Source organism: Aphelocoma coerulescens, chromosome 3 (genome assembly GCF_041296385.1).
Source record: "Aphelocoma coerulescens isolate FSJ_1873_10779 chromosome 3, UR_Acoe_1.0, whole genome shotgun sequence".
Classification (NCBI taxonomy): domain Eukaryota; kingdom Metazoa; phylum Chordata; class Aves; order Passeriformes; family Corvidae; genus Aphelocoma; species Aphelocoma coerulescens.
The window spans coordinates 88,430,296-88,445,235 of NC_091016.1; the positions used below are offsets into that span (position 1 = coordinate 88,430,296).

General features: G+C 35.9%; 1 protein-coding gene across 2 annotated transcripts in view; it reads left to right on the forward strand.

The window, feature by feature from the left end:
• Nucleotides 1-14,940, forward strand: part of RNGTT (RNA guanylyltransferase and 5'-phosphatase) — a 183,067-nt gene that overhangs the window by 27,088 nt on the left and 141,039 nt on the right. For both annotated transcript variants that reach the window (XM_069011173.1, XM_069011172.1), the window contains exon 8: nucleotides 188-289. In XM_069011173.1, coding sequence (XP_068867274.1) covers nucleotides 188-289 — 102 coding nt within the window. The remainder of the gene's footprint in view (nucleotides 1-187; nucleotides 290-14,940) is intronic.

Here is a 14,940-nt window from a genome sequence, read left to right on the forward strand (position 1 = left end):
ACCTTGTTCTTATCAGATAGGCTTTTGACTTCTCTTGCAAAATACTTTTTGGAGAAGATGTTCTAACTCAGAGTTAAATTTGCAACAAGTCTGGCACAAGGTGTGACTTGAGTCTGATGTAAAAAATGTATTTCCTTGTGTGACTATTTATTGCAGAACCATTAATAAACATGGTTCTTTTTTTTAGGACTGGATTCCCTGGAGCACAGCCTGTTTCCATGGACAAGCAAAATATTAAATTTTTGGAGCAGAAGCCATACAAAGTTAGCTGGAAAGCAGACGGCACCCGGTAAGTTCATTTTAAATGAAAAAGCAACACACAGTAAATTCGGTAGACAGTTTGTATTTTCTCAGGAAAGTGAATTTGCCTGTACAAAGGACAAAGCACAACAACAAAACGGGCTCCAGAGATTAATTTTTATTCTGTCTGGGTGCCCAACATTTGCTGAAGTTTGTGGCCAAGTTTCTCTCTTGCAGCTGTTCTGCACACTGACTGTTAAAGCCAGGTACCCTTATTCTTCTCCATAACCCTTGCCTGTCTGTCAGCCAGGACTTGCCACCAAAGTCTTAAAATAATCTTACATAACAGTGAGAGTTTGCTAAGCTGAAGACTTTGTTTATAAAAGCTAAATTAAAACTTCTAATTGATCTTTCAGAAGCTGGGTAGTATTAGAAATTTTGTAGGTTTTGTTTTTTTTTTTTAATTCATGCTGTGATGCTTTGTTCAAACACATAGTTCATGTCAGCTAGAGAGTCAGTAATTTTATCTTCCCTCACCAATTCTCTTACATTCATTGCAGGGGTGCCTTTTGTTTAATAACGACCTACAACCTAATTGGACTGATTGGACATATTCTAAAGCTTTTCCTGGTTCTTTATTTTGCTAGGTTTGTTATCTTAAATAATAGAGTATCCTAGATAATGAAAATCTTGGAGAATACGGGGAATTGGATGTCTTATGAGGATTGCCGAATGGCTCCACATGGAGTCAGTCAGGATTCAGCACACTTCAGCCAGAACTAAGCCCCGGACCATTCAAGTGTCTCTCCTCTGTGGAGTTTGTGCTTCAAGGGTTTATTAGCTTGGGCTGAGTATGGTGTGAAAAGTCAAAGTAAGCTTGCAGTCACTATGGCATCCGAGCATCGAGAAATGTCTGGGAGTAATTGGTTTACTAACACTGGCTGTATGCAGAAGCACTTGGATAGTGCAGTGCAGGTGTTCTCAGGGTGGGAAGTTACAGCAATGAGGTGTTGGGAGATGAAGGCATATTCTCAGAGCAATACAGGGCATAGGGCATTCCAAAGCTGCCGACCCTGAACAAATGAAGTCAGCCAGCTTAAACTGACCTGAAGAGTCTTTGTCATATCCAATGTTGTTAAATTGGAAAATTGATGTCTTATGTAATAGTCTCATTTTCCTTCTCAAACGTGTGGATGGGATGCCCACGTTCTGAGTACTAAAGCAATTATACAGAACATAGTAGTGTCCCTGGAAGACTGCCTTTTGTGAAGGAAATTAAAGTGTACGTGTAAATTCTTCTGGAAATTTTCAGTATTTTGAACATTCTATCCTATGTTTTTAGTTTTAGAATGGTGGCAAAACAGAATGGATGAAGAACAAAACTGAAGGAACTAAATAGCTCTTCTAATTTTTTTCAAAACGTAATAACTTGCAATAGATTATGAAGATACACAGACTGATAGGTATATTCAGAGAAGAAAATGGAGTACAGAGATCCAGTGTTAATGAAATTCACCTTAAGTAATATGAAAGAGAATAAATATGAAAACCTGAGCTATTATTTGGACATTTAGACACTTTGCATGATATGTATCCTAATCAACAATGAAAAATTGTTATGATCATTTTTACATTGGACATGCTTCTAATTATTTAGTTGTTCTCCAGTGATCCATACTCCATATGCAATTAAACAGATTTTCATTCGTTTTTGTGAATGCTTGTGTTGACAGGCATGACCTTCTTGCATTCAATATTAAGTCATCAGTTAGTGGAGACCAATTTATGGATCGCCTGCTTACATTATCTGGAGATGGAACCCCTGTCATCAAATAATCTCTGAAGCTATTTTGTTAAAAGTGGTTTAGATGCAGCAGTCTAGACTTTCTATTAGAATATTATTAGGCTTGCATGCATTTTTTTGTTTGTTGTTTTGTTCTCTCTCTTTGTTTAAAAAGCACTGCTGTTTTGTCGACCCTATTGGACTTAGAGAAAAGCAGATGCATAAATAACTTTCTGTTATACTTCCTCACTGAAATGAAACACTTTCATTTTAGTTAATAGCTACATTTACTCAACTTAGCCAAACTTCTTAAATTTCACTATTTGTTAAATACCTGTATTTTATTTCTGCAGCAGTAGTTTTTCTGAGAGGTTTTGTGACTGAAGCATTTTTTTATACGTTCTCTTAACTGATACACAGTGTCAGTAACTTCACTAAGGACTTTTACTTTTCCTTAAAAGCATTTGCTAATCCTTTATTCTGACTGGAGCTGAACCTTTCATCCTCTGTTTTAAGAGCTATGTTGGTTTTGGTTTTTTTTTGTTTGCTTTTTGTTTTTGTTTTTTTTTTGTGGTGGTGTTCTTTTGTTTTTGTTTTTTTTTTCTTTCCCCATTGTTTGGGTTTTTTTTTCAGTTGTAGAACTGTGCATGTTTTCTTGGTTTCTTAGCACTGTTGTATTTTTCTACCCGTAATTTTAGAAAAAAAATAAGGTATTTCCCTAAATAAAAGGGCATTATTTCTCATGTAATGTTGACTAACAATGTGAAATTGATTAGTTAAATTATTTGATAGTGATTCTCTAAAATATTTTGGGGAGATTTACTGGAGTAGTATCTTACGTATTTTTGTAAGTGTGAATTCTGAGTCTGGTTTGGGTCAAAACTTATCTTTCTCCATTTCCTTGGAGCTCTGAGTTCAAAATCTTTTGACTTAGCCTTACTTAGTCTGTTGTGATTTGAAGAGTTTGTGCCTTCACTGTGGTCTTGCTTGTTCTGTCCCTGGTTTCCAGGGCCCTTGTTCCATAAGTATCAGCAGGGCACTCCTCCTGGTTCTTGCTCCAGCATTCCTTCTGGAGCATGTTTGTCCCAAAAGGAAAAATGCAGTGTGAACAAATACTTCTCCCCTTCTGTTTGTAAATGCCAATGTATGAAGATGTGTATGTTTGTATCCTAGGTTTAGAGAAATGAACTTTAAATTAAAAGATCTGTGAAATAACAATTTTCTTTGTACCAGCTACTTGGTTGTATGTAAATAATGTATGCACACTCATGTTTTGGGGAAAACCACCTCTAAAATCATACTGCTTTAAATTATTATTATTTAAATAAAAGTCACTGAGTTCTGCAGCTATTCTGACTGGTTTGGTGTAAATTCTCTGTATTTATTGGAACAGTAGTCAAACTACCGGTGCCTTACAAATAATTTTAATGCTAATCTATTCATAAGCGAAAGGGCAAATTTCCCACTAGTAAAATCATGCCTTTTGGCTTTGTTGGGATGAAACACATGTTGTATGTTAACAGTAGCTACAAGGTAGATACATCTTTACAAATATTTCCAATTTTGCAGTGTTTCTGTGTTTCTGAAATAGTAGTTACTGTCTGAATAAGGTAATGGTAACAGTATGTTCAAGGCGTTGCTGGATGACTCTGCGTTATCAGCTCTGTACTGTAAAATGATTAGCCCAGGTGGGTAATGGCTTGTTGAAGCCCTTCATATGGATCTCATTAATCCTGTTTGTAGCAGATGCTTGTTCTAATGAGTGGAGCTGAATGTTCAGGCAGGGTAAAGTAATGAGACACCAGTTCTGAAGAAAAGACTGTTATCACTAAGAATAAGAGAAAGCTTAAAAATGTCTGTGGAATAATTCAAATCAATGCAGTCAAACAGGACTAGGTTTTACAATGGTAAAATGTGGCCTGCACTAAATGGAACCTATTAAGGGGAGTAAATTTTTTTCCTACATTTGTTTGAGTACCTTTTTTATTTTTCACATCTGTACACATGCAGTTTTAGTGAAAAATAATAAATATGATCATAATACTATGGCTGTTCAATTATATTAAGGCAGCTATTTCAAAAAATGCAGAACAGGTAGTTCTTGCCAAAGGCTATTAAATTTGAAAAATATTCATGCAAATTTGGTGGCTTGAAGATATCTAAATGCGAATAAGTAGATGCAGAATAAAACAGCTCTTTGAGAATTGCTGCTAATTGTCTAACATGTATTTGTAACAAGATAGGTACATCTGTGAAGTTGGTTTTTTCTTTCATGGTTAGCAAATTACATTTTAAAAGAAAGGCCTGTTGCCTAAGTAATTATCTTTTTGTTGTTATCATAATACAAAATAAAAATAGTAAATGTACACCTAATTGTATGATAAAACTGATGGGCATTTTTTGGATTGTTTATTAATCAAGTAAGTTTGATTTATCTTGAACGTATCAATCAATAAATCAATATATCTTGCTCTATACATAGAGTATTGATTTATATTGAATATAATTATTTTGACTTAGTTACTATATTATCAAACTTGTGATAGCTTCCTAGGTTTTTTAAATTCAGCTTTTTGTACAAATTGATGAAATTTTTTTTTTTTTAACTTTAAAATTATTGGCAGTTGCGGCCTCTTCAGAAACATATTTGTGACCCTTACTTGAAGGAAATCTATTCGGTATATTTAAAGATAACTTATCTATAAATGTAATGAAAACAAGGTTGATGTTTCTCTCTGATTTCCATGGCTCAGTACTTTTTCTTTCCCTATTCTTTGATCCTTTACATGATGAGATGAAGCTTACATGCATAACTGAGAAACTGCAAATTCGTAATATGAGAAATTATCCAAAAGTCATTTGGTCCAGAATAAATTGTGAAAAAAATCATCACTGCTAAAGAACAACTCTTAAAAAAAACCCAAAAACCAAAAAATCAGGTGTTTGTTTGTTTTAGAAATTAGGAGGTAAAAGATACTAGCCCAGATTAGGTGGCAAGCAATCAAAATGGTTGCCTGTCTTTAAAGGCTTAAAGAAAAGATAGTTTTTCCATGAACCCATTGAACTATTATCCCTGAGAGAGAGGAGAGAAAGTTGAGATAATAATGAGAATGAAGGAGGACAGAGAAGAATTGGAGAGTAGTACTAATCCAATTAAACCCCAAATCTATACACTTGAGAACTCATTATTAAGAACAAGAGACCAGATTGCCATGAAAGCAGATCTGGAGAATGGAAAGCTTGTCTCCTGGGAGCAAAGATATTAATGTGGAGTTGAACTTGAAGGAGACTATTGGGAATGAGAAAGAAGCCATAGATTAATTTTCAGATTGTACAAATTACATGACCAGATTCTCATGGATGTGAAATTTTATGCCCAGTAGTAGAAAGTTCCTGAAGTAGAGGTTTACACAATTGTTAGTGCATTCTTCCTTAGTTTAGAGTAGGGGGACAAAAATGTAGGGTGTTGAGATTTTCAGACATCTTCAGAAATTGTGTTAGCAGGAAAGTTAAGGGCTGTTAATCAAAACAAAGCATTTATGAGTAAAAGAGCATTTCTCAAGGTATGAATACTCCCTTCCTGGGCACTTTGCCTTCTGACCCAGATAGCTACTGAGAAAGCAAATTATTTAAATTGTGTTTTGAGTGTCTTGTCATTGAGTCACATTTAGGGTTAATACATGTTTATGGTCTTGGAGTAAGGAAGGAATGTTGGCCTCCTCATCATAGGATAGGGTGAAGAACCCATACAAGAATCATCTGGCTGCTTTTAAACCACACCTTCCTTTCCTTTTCCTTCTTCTTCTCCCCACTTATCTTAAGAAATAGACTTAAATATTAATCAGTTTTGCACCATTAGTGTTGTGTATCCCTTTCTCTGTGGCTGTGGCATGTTCCAGTGGTGTGAAATTTTAAAGGACGGAAATTTCCAGTGTTGGGCATGTGCTGAATAGACTTTTCAGGACCAAATGATTTTTGTTTTAATGGGAGTGACAGGTTTTGTGAACAACTGGGTTTAACCCAAGTTATTTGATTCCAAGTTAAATGAGCTTGATTCAATTGTGCTTATGTAACTATCAGCAATAGGCAAAGCCTCAGCTGGTAATTACACATCATTTGTGTGTGTAGGACAGCCATTCTTCAGACATTTGTATTATTTTCATTGAATGTCTCAAAGAACTAGTTATAAGGGTTTTTCTATTATTATTTGCACGAAATTGTCAGAATGGAGTGACACTTAAAGAAGAGATTTGGAACCAAAACCCTTACTTTAAAGTTTAAAGTGACTGTTCCTAGTCCAGTCTTCCAATCGCCGCACTGTGTTTTTATGTCATGTTTTTAAGGTCATGGGGAAAAAATACAGTTTTTGTTTACATGCCATAGTCCCTTGGGGTCCTTCTTCATAATTATTTTAACTATTCTTTAGGGGAAAACAAGCTCATCCATTTTTAAACTAGTTCTGTACATCTACCTCTGTAAATGGAAGAATTTTCATTTGAGAATGAGGCTGCAATCCATGTGAACTTTATTTCATTGACTTTATTTTGAATAATATATCTAAGGGGAGTCAAGATTAAGAGCTCTAAATAAATAGCTTTTATAAACTACAGTAGTAGTAGTTGTTAGGAATCTGCAATTTAACTTTGAAGTGTGTAATGATAACATAATGTCAGAAGGTTCTGCAAAAGTATATAAAGATCACATAAATGGTTCAGGATTAAAATGTATAAACTGCCTTTCTAACTATTGCTGAAAAGAGCAATTCAGAGATGTTAAGCACAATGTTAAACAGCATTCCTCTTAATTTTCTAAAAAGTAGATGCCTAATTCGTGGTTTTATTTTGTGTGTTTAGGTAGGAGAGGAAGAGGAGATGGGATGAGGAGGCAGGAATTATGTGTTTTGACACTAGAGAAGAGTTGGAGGTTTAGGAGCTGATATGTGAGTTGTTGCTCATTCTGCATCTTAATAGTTGTCCTGTACAATTATGTTGGGCAGTAAATTTAGGATTACAAGACTAATACTGGCCTGTTTTCCACAGCATTAGAACCCATAAATATAGTATGCTTAATTGAGTTTTCAATTGAGAGTGTAAAAATAAAACTTTGATAAACTGAGTCTGGATTAAGGGCACTTCCAATTTGTTTAGCATTTCCCCTGTCTGTAGGTAAAGATATTCTAGCTCAGGGCAAGGAAGGTCTAGTACAAGGTGGCTTCATTATCTCCACCTGTTGCCATGTTGTCCTTTTCCCCTGTTTTCCCTACTGTACTGGCATTGAGGGCATGTCTAGACTTTGCCTATAGCAGACTTTGACAGCAGAAAAGGAGCTGTTAGGTTTTCATAGCCAGACTTGTGGGCATCACCAGGCAACTCATTCATTTTAACTATTAATTTTGAACCAGGAGAGGTGTCTCTTGATTGGGAGACTGTAAATGAGCCAGCACAGAATGTCATAAACTCTTAGACTAATGTATGGAGCCATTTGATATAAAAGTATGTCTGGTTTTGTGTTGGGTTTTCTTTGAAGGAGTCCGGTGATGGTGTATTTATGTATTTATTACTAAGGCACATCCATATCACTTTGTTGCTTCTTCATCTCCTGAAATCTTCCTTTTACAGTCACTGAGTCAATGTAGAGGGATGAATAAACAGGTGTGACTGAACATGTCATTCTTCATTTGGCTCCAAATTGATTTGAATGGCCAAAGAAAGCATTCTTACTCTAGGTTGTGGTTTCTCATTTATATGTGCTTGCAACACTGTCAGAACTCTGAAAAGACATGGTAGAACAAATCTGTTGGTTTTGTGCCCCTTCTTTAAGTGATTAAGGAGCTCTGCTGATGTGATACTATACAGGCAGTGTATTCTGTGAAACAGCAGGCCTGGTACTTCACAGTTCTGAAGCCTCTTGACAACACTTAAAAAGTTTTATGGTCACAATTCTGGGCTCTTTGAGAAATGCTACCCAACTGATTGTTCATATGTAACTATTTGAGTATTTGAACAGATTGTCTTCTAAGCAAGCTCTTCTGTTTATTTATAAATAGGTAATGCATTAAAATGCTTATTACATAGCTTGTGCTGTGAATACTGATCTTAGAATATTCAACTGTAGTCCCTAAAATGTTCTAATAAGATCCACATAAAGGGGGTATCTGCATGTATATCTGATTTTCAAGCAACCAGTATCAATGATTATGGGTTTATTTATTTATTTTCCTTTTTCCCAGACCACTTTTAATAGTGGAACAGTACATTCTGTGCTGCTGCTTCTCCTGGGAGAGATTACAGACACATCCATGAAGCGTAATGGCTTATGTTCAGTCAGGGAAGAATGACATTCAGTTTGTGAAGTTGAACTATACAGAAATCTAGGGCATCCCTTTCTCTTGGAGCTGGTCTATTCTGTGAGCACAAATGGCAGCTGTGTTCCTGCTGTGGCTTGTGCTGGCGATGCAGACAGAATTGACCCAGAATACGCTCTGGCATAAATCAGTTCCAAGCTAAGGGGATCTCCTTTTTCAAAGCTGTGTTACTCTTTTCGTGACTGCTCTGTTACGGCCCTCCATGAGAGACATTATGGTTCACTTGCTTGGGGAAAGAAGGAATATAACTATTTGTCATGTAATGCTAAATTCATCTGTTATTTCTTATATATGTTTTTTAGCCTGTTGCTTCAGGCATGAATTTTGTCCTGTACCTCCAAGATATTTTCAGATAAAGGTTTTTGGAGAGGGATGGAGCCAAAGAAGTTCAAGCAAGCTTGAAACTCTATCTGCAATAAATAATGAAGATAATAACAGCAACAGTAAAAATTAGGAGTTCAGGAGTTCAGTCAAGCTTGAGATATAGTTTGTTCCATTAATCTTACAGCTTTAGAAAAAAGTAATCAGAACGTTATATATCATGCAGTTGTTTTTCAACAGTGTTCCTGTCGCTGATTTAGAAATGCACTTAGCATCATTAAAATTTGGGTGAAACAAAGAGAATCTTGTTTTAAAAATTAATCTGTTAGTATACAGGATGTTACTGGGTCATATCTTTTTCTAGCTTGCTAACAGTTCTTTTGTTTTACATCAGACAAATCACATCATAGTGCACTATAAGAGCTCTTCGGTATGTAGTAGTTGTAGTTTAATTTACCCTTTGTTGTAAGTCAAATAATGATTACAAGACAACTTTAAATTTAAACCATAAGGTTTAATATCCTTCTAAAAATAAAGAAACAAAACCTCTATAGCACTCTAACTTAATTAAAACCCTGGAAGACAGACAAAAAATCCACTGTGACTGGATAGTCCTTTTAAACCTTGCTAAATTCTTGGTTTTACCAGCAGTTTCACAGTCTAATAATACTTTAGACAGGAAATGTAGTTTTACACTGGTTTTGAATTTGCCATCTGTTAAATTAATTAAAACATCTTCATCTTTTATAAATTTATAAAACAGGAAAAGCCAAAGTTTGAGCTCAGTATAAACTGTGATACTTTTTTAGGAGAAATTATACTACTTTCCACACTTCTTATGCATTTTTCCATGGTCCTTAGTGTTGCTGTTGTCTCCTTTATTCGAAAACTGACTTCTCTATTAATGCTGGTGCACACTATATCCCGGGTGAGGGGACACCATAAAGTTGTGTAATGATGCAACATTATTTCTGTATTTTGCACTACCCTGTTCATTATCTGACCTGATTATTTGTTTGCTGATTTGTTTTGTTTTGTTTGTTTGCTTGTTTGGCTGCAGCTGCAGTTCTGTGCTCTCACTGACCACTAAAAAGTAGCTGCTGTATGAGCTTTCTCAGCTAACAGTTAATTTAGAACCTTGTAAGGTGGGCAAGTGTGGTCGCATTTCCTCTCTTCCTGGCTGTGGTACTCTTTGGATATCAAAACTTGCAGTGTTTGTTCCTGTAGTTCTGGACATATTGAAGATTTCTGTAGTAAATGTCATCTGCAGATATACTCCCTCACTTTTGATGATATTCAGGGCCATAACAGAATATGGCCTCTGGACCTTGTGTTGTCAAGGGGAACAAATGAAAAGGGAAACTTGCATTCAGAGTTTAAAGGAGAGTGGTGGCAGGCAAGAATAAGAAAAAGATTTTGATGCTGAGTGAGATAACTGTGGAGGAGACTGATGAGTAGTAAAAATTATGGAGGTTGAAAAGCTGTGTGACCTATGTGGTATCTCTTAGCTTACAGTAGTGACTTGACAAGGTTACTTCATTGTCTGGAATGCTATCTCAACTAATCTTATGAAAATGAAATTCTTTGTTGTCAGTTAAGCAGGGTGATTGGTGAAGATCAATTCATCAATGCCTGGAGGTATGCAGAAGACATGTAGATGTGACACTTTGGGACATGGTTTATTGGTGGACTTTGCAGTGTTAGGCTTACATTTGGACTCAATTATCCTAACAGTCTTTTCCAACTGAAATGATATTATGAATATCAAAATCAAGCATAGCCCTTCTACTGTGATATGAGGTGATCAATAAGACAAGAAAATTATTTTTTTTCTGTAGTAGCCTTGAGTCAAGTGGTATCTTGAATGAGTGATTCAGAATATGAGGAGGCTGGATGTTGGAAACATTCTGATTTCTCATGAAATTAGATGTTGGTGTAGCAGATGAACTTGGATAACTTTCTTAACTGTAACATGAATATTGGAAAGCATTCATTCTGTTTAGGAAAGATGAAAAATAAAATGTGAAGAATAACGTTTTATTTTCCTAATAACTGAAGGATAAAAAATGGTTACAGAGTTCCGATTTTAAAAAAATCACTACAGGATTGTTAAGGAAAACTTCTGGGTTACTGCTGAATCTGCTGCAGATGCCTGATCAGAGTTGTCACTATGAGCACACTTGAACATCTAATGCAAGCTGAGTGTCTTGACCTCCATAATAAGAGTTTAACCAAGACAGTTTTGAAGCACAGGGAATGGGTCAGTTCATCCCATGGAGGCACCTTACAATTGTGGAAGTTAACCAGAGGCTGAATTCTACCTTCTTATGAGGGTGGAGGATTGGTGGAGAATTTTAACAGGTGACAAATCCAGGTGCTTCTGAGTGTAGTAAGATATATACAAGATACATTTATGTACTAAACAAAAGCCTAGTAACAGTATTTTAATATTGAGGGAAAAAAAGTCTTGATTTTAGAAGCTAAGTTTGGATCGTTCATGTTAAGGCTTTACTTTAAATTTAAATCACTATGGTTGTAATGAGAGGTAAAAATAGATCAAAAATGCAGGTTTTCTCTTTATTAAATGACAGATTTGGTTGCCCTAAGGGCAGTAGTTAATAGAATTACTCAGAATTACTGTGACTGAGGAACACGTCTGCAGTATAGATGAGGAATGGCATTTCCTCTGCGTTCAGCCATTTTGGTAGGAGTTTGTATAAGGGAAAAATTGCAGTTTTGACCTAGGAAGACTGGTATATCTCATGCTTCTGGACTTTGACAAAATTTCTATTTATTAGAGAGAGTGAGGCTAAGAAGATTGCTAGAGTTCTAATATAGGTAAAGAACCAATTGAAAGAAAATGGCAGTGGATGGTTTTGAAAGAAAATGCATAAAAAGCCACAAGTAGAGACTTGAATATTAGTTTTGTTTTATCATTAAGTATTTTGAAACATAATCCAAGTATGTTCTGATAAACAAATGAGGGAGATCAGCCACTGAATTCACTGAGGAGCAGAATAATAAAACTGGAAGGATATTTAGTAGTAGAAAATGCAAGGTCATGAATGAGAAATATTGGAGCTGGAGGCTGTTAATTGGAAATGACTGTCAGTCACAATCTAAGGAATTTTTTGGTTTAAAATGCTGCGGAGACTGTTGTTGGCATACCTTAACCTAGAAATATGTGAGAGAAATACAAAGTGATGGTATACTCAGAGCAGACTAAATTCCAAAGGTCTGTGTGTGTGTTTTTTAAAAAATTATTTGTAATTTGGACTGTTGAATACATAATTCTACAGCAGTTTATGCATGTAGCAAGAAATGTTTCTTGCTGGCTGGTATGCTGTGTATTTATGCAAATCACAACATGTGTGCGACTTTGGAGAAGGTGGTTTGTGACAGAACTGTCAGTGTGCTGATTAAAAAGACATTGTTTTCCTTTTGTTTACACGTTGAAAATAATGTTGTAAGTCTTCTTGTAAGTTCCTGTGTTAGTGTCCCTGTATCCAGGCTTTGTCATCCTTGCGGTGACATAGTTTGAAGCAGTAACCATCGCCAGCAGCAATTAATAGAAGAAAGCAAGCTTTCTTCTATTTTATTATTTTATTATTTTATTATTATTATTTCTTTTTATTGGGATTTAGGGTCTTTTGCTCCATGTGCCACAGGCCAGCTTCAAACTCTTCTAATTTAAACTTACTCTAAATCCAGCACAGTCTGAATTCGGGTCAGGACATGGAACTGCAGCAGCTTAGTGACATAGATAGATGATCTCCTACTGTCAGTGGATAAAGGGCGGTCATTAATTTTCATTCTCCTGGCCTTTCCCTCAGTGTTTGAGCTGTTGGCCAGAAGCTGATGCTTTCTTGGCAGGAGGGAGTGGCGGGGTCCGAAGGAAAGCACTCGTGTGACTTGGCCTTGTCTTAGGTGATCAATCTACAGACTGGCAACAAGCTTGTGGTTTTGAAGCACTGCCAATCATAAAAGGAAATTAAGAAATTGAAAATCATATCTACAACAGGATTTCGTTGTTGCCTCTGCGTCAGTGAGCATATTAGAGATGCTAATTGCTATTCGTATTTGGGTAATGCTTATTTGTGTGGGAGGGCAGCACTTTCACAAGACTGAATTCCAGGCTGTGTAATGAACTCCCTTGGGAATGGAGAGCTGCTGTGTATTTTGTGCTTAGAGCTGATGATGGAATTTCTTATATTTTGCATTCTTTAATGTGATAATACAGACACAGGCATATTTAAAAAATAAAAATAATAAAAAAAGCAGCGACAGCAGCACTGTGTCGAAATAAATAATCTTCTTTGATATAGCCTGTCTAAAGAAATACTGCAGGGCAAAGAAGGCTCCTAGAGGAGCTGAATTTTTAAGCTTCCTTTGAAACAATATTTCTAATCCATTTGCTACTTGTAGATTTTTTTCCAGAAAATTACTTGTGTGTTGAACTCAAACTGAGAAAATGAGATTTTAAAGTTTGAAGAAGCTGTGTTATATTTTTATATTACACTTAAGGTTTTAAAACTCATATAAAGCACAAAATTAACATATGTAACCTTATTGCTGAGATGGTTGCTGTGATTTTGGCTGAGAGAAAGAACTTATAGATAAAGCACATCACAAAATTGAAGTCAGAGGTAAAAGTTCTGTGAATACATAGGCAATCAGTTTTGTGGTAAGTATGTTTTGGCAAGCACTACACCATGTGCAGTGAGGTACTGTGTTGGGGGGAGAATTTTCAAACCCAGTTTTGTGAATCCTAATAATTTGGAAAAGAGGGCAGAGGCCACATGTTCCAATGGGTATAGTATTGGATTTGGAGCTTGGGAAATGCAGTTCTGTTTTTGTTCCTTAATCTCGATGACCGTAGGTTGAGGGATACCAAGTAAGTTGCCTTATTTTGCAATAAGTAATATTTTCCTGAAAAGTACTTTCAAATTTAATGATGAAAAATTATAAACATCTGCATGAAGGAGAAACCTCAGTTTTTAACTTAGGATTTTCACTGTAGCTCATGTCAGCTTCAAAACTGTGTAAAAACCAAAAACCTACCACCACTACCAAAAGAAACTCAACTGAAAATGGAAGTCTAATAATTCTTTTAGCTTTTATTTCGGGCCCAACTGATGTGGACTGCATGATACAGTTATTAATACTCTGGTAGGTGATTTGGAGATCTGTCTGTGTAATGTCAAGAGCTGTCACTCTGCTAATGAAATTTTCATCCTGTTTCTTGAATTATTGTGTTAATAATAATGCCCAATTAGAATTAATAACGGACCTTGCCTCAGGATCAGAAGTGAATGAAAAGTAGCTTCTAATGAAACTTCAGATTTTACCGTTTCTGTGACTAGATATTTTATCTGTTTGTGAGATTAATCTGTGTGGACGCCGTGACCCTTTATTTGTCAGAATTTCTGTTTCAGTGGAAACTGACTGGTTGGTAGTGATTAGACTGACAGTTTTGAGAGATGATGATGGTTCTCTATTTCCATGTATAGTTTTCAAAGGTGAATGAGCAGTTCTGTTACTGCTCTTATTGCTGCTCTGCCTTTGTTCTTTTATTCACTTGTCTGGTTTTACATTTGGATTGAGCCATCTGATGTAGGACCATGTCATCTTGTGTACTTGCCCAGAATTTAAAACAATAGGGCCTGGTTACTAATTGGAGCTTTTGGGTGCTCACACAATAGAGGTAATTAGTAATAAATGTACAGCTGTAATAGCAAGTAGTGTTCACAGTGGGCAGTGCAATTGCATGACAGTTAAGTTCCTGTGTTCTGTCTCCAGTGAATGTATTTGAGAAATCATTGCTCTTCTTTCTTTGCCTTTGTGGTGTTGCCCAGAGGCATGTTCTTTATTTTGGTGTAAGTGCTTATCTGCTGATACCTTAATTAACTTCTTAAAATATAAATGGCCATGGTACATCGAAATAATATTTAGAAATGTACTGATCAGCAGTGTACAAGATTTCTCCATGAATGCTTGTAGTGTCATCTAGAGAAAACTTTAAACTTGACATTAAGCACATGCACTTGAGTGAAACAAGCAAACAAACAAAAAACCTCAACCAACCAACCAGCCCAAATCCCTCAATAACTGATAAATTCGGTTTCACCAAAACCCCGCCTATCTCTTTTGCTTTTTGCATATTTTCAATTATTAGCTGCTCATAGAACACTTCTGTTTGTCAGTCCATCCTTGACCAAATTTTTTCTGTCTT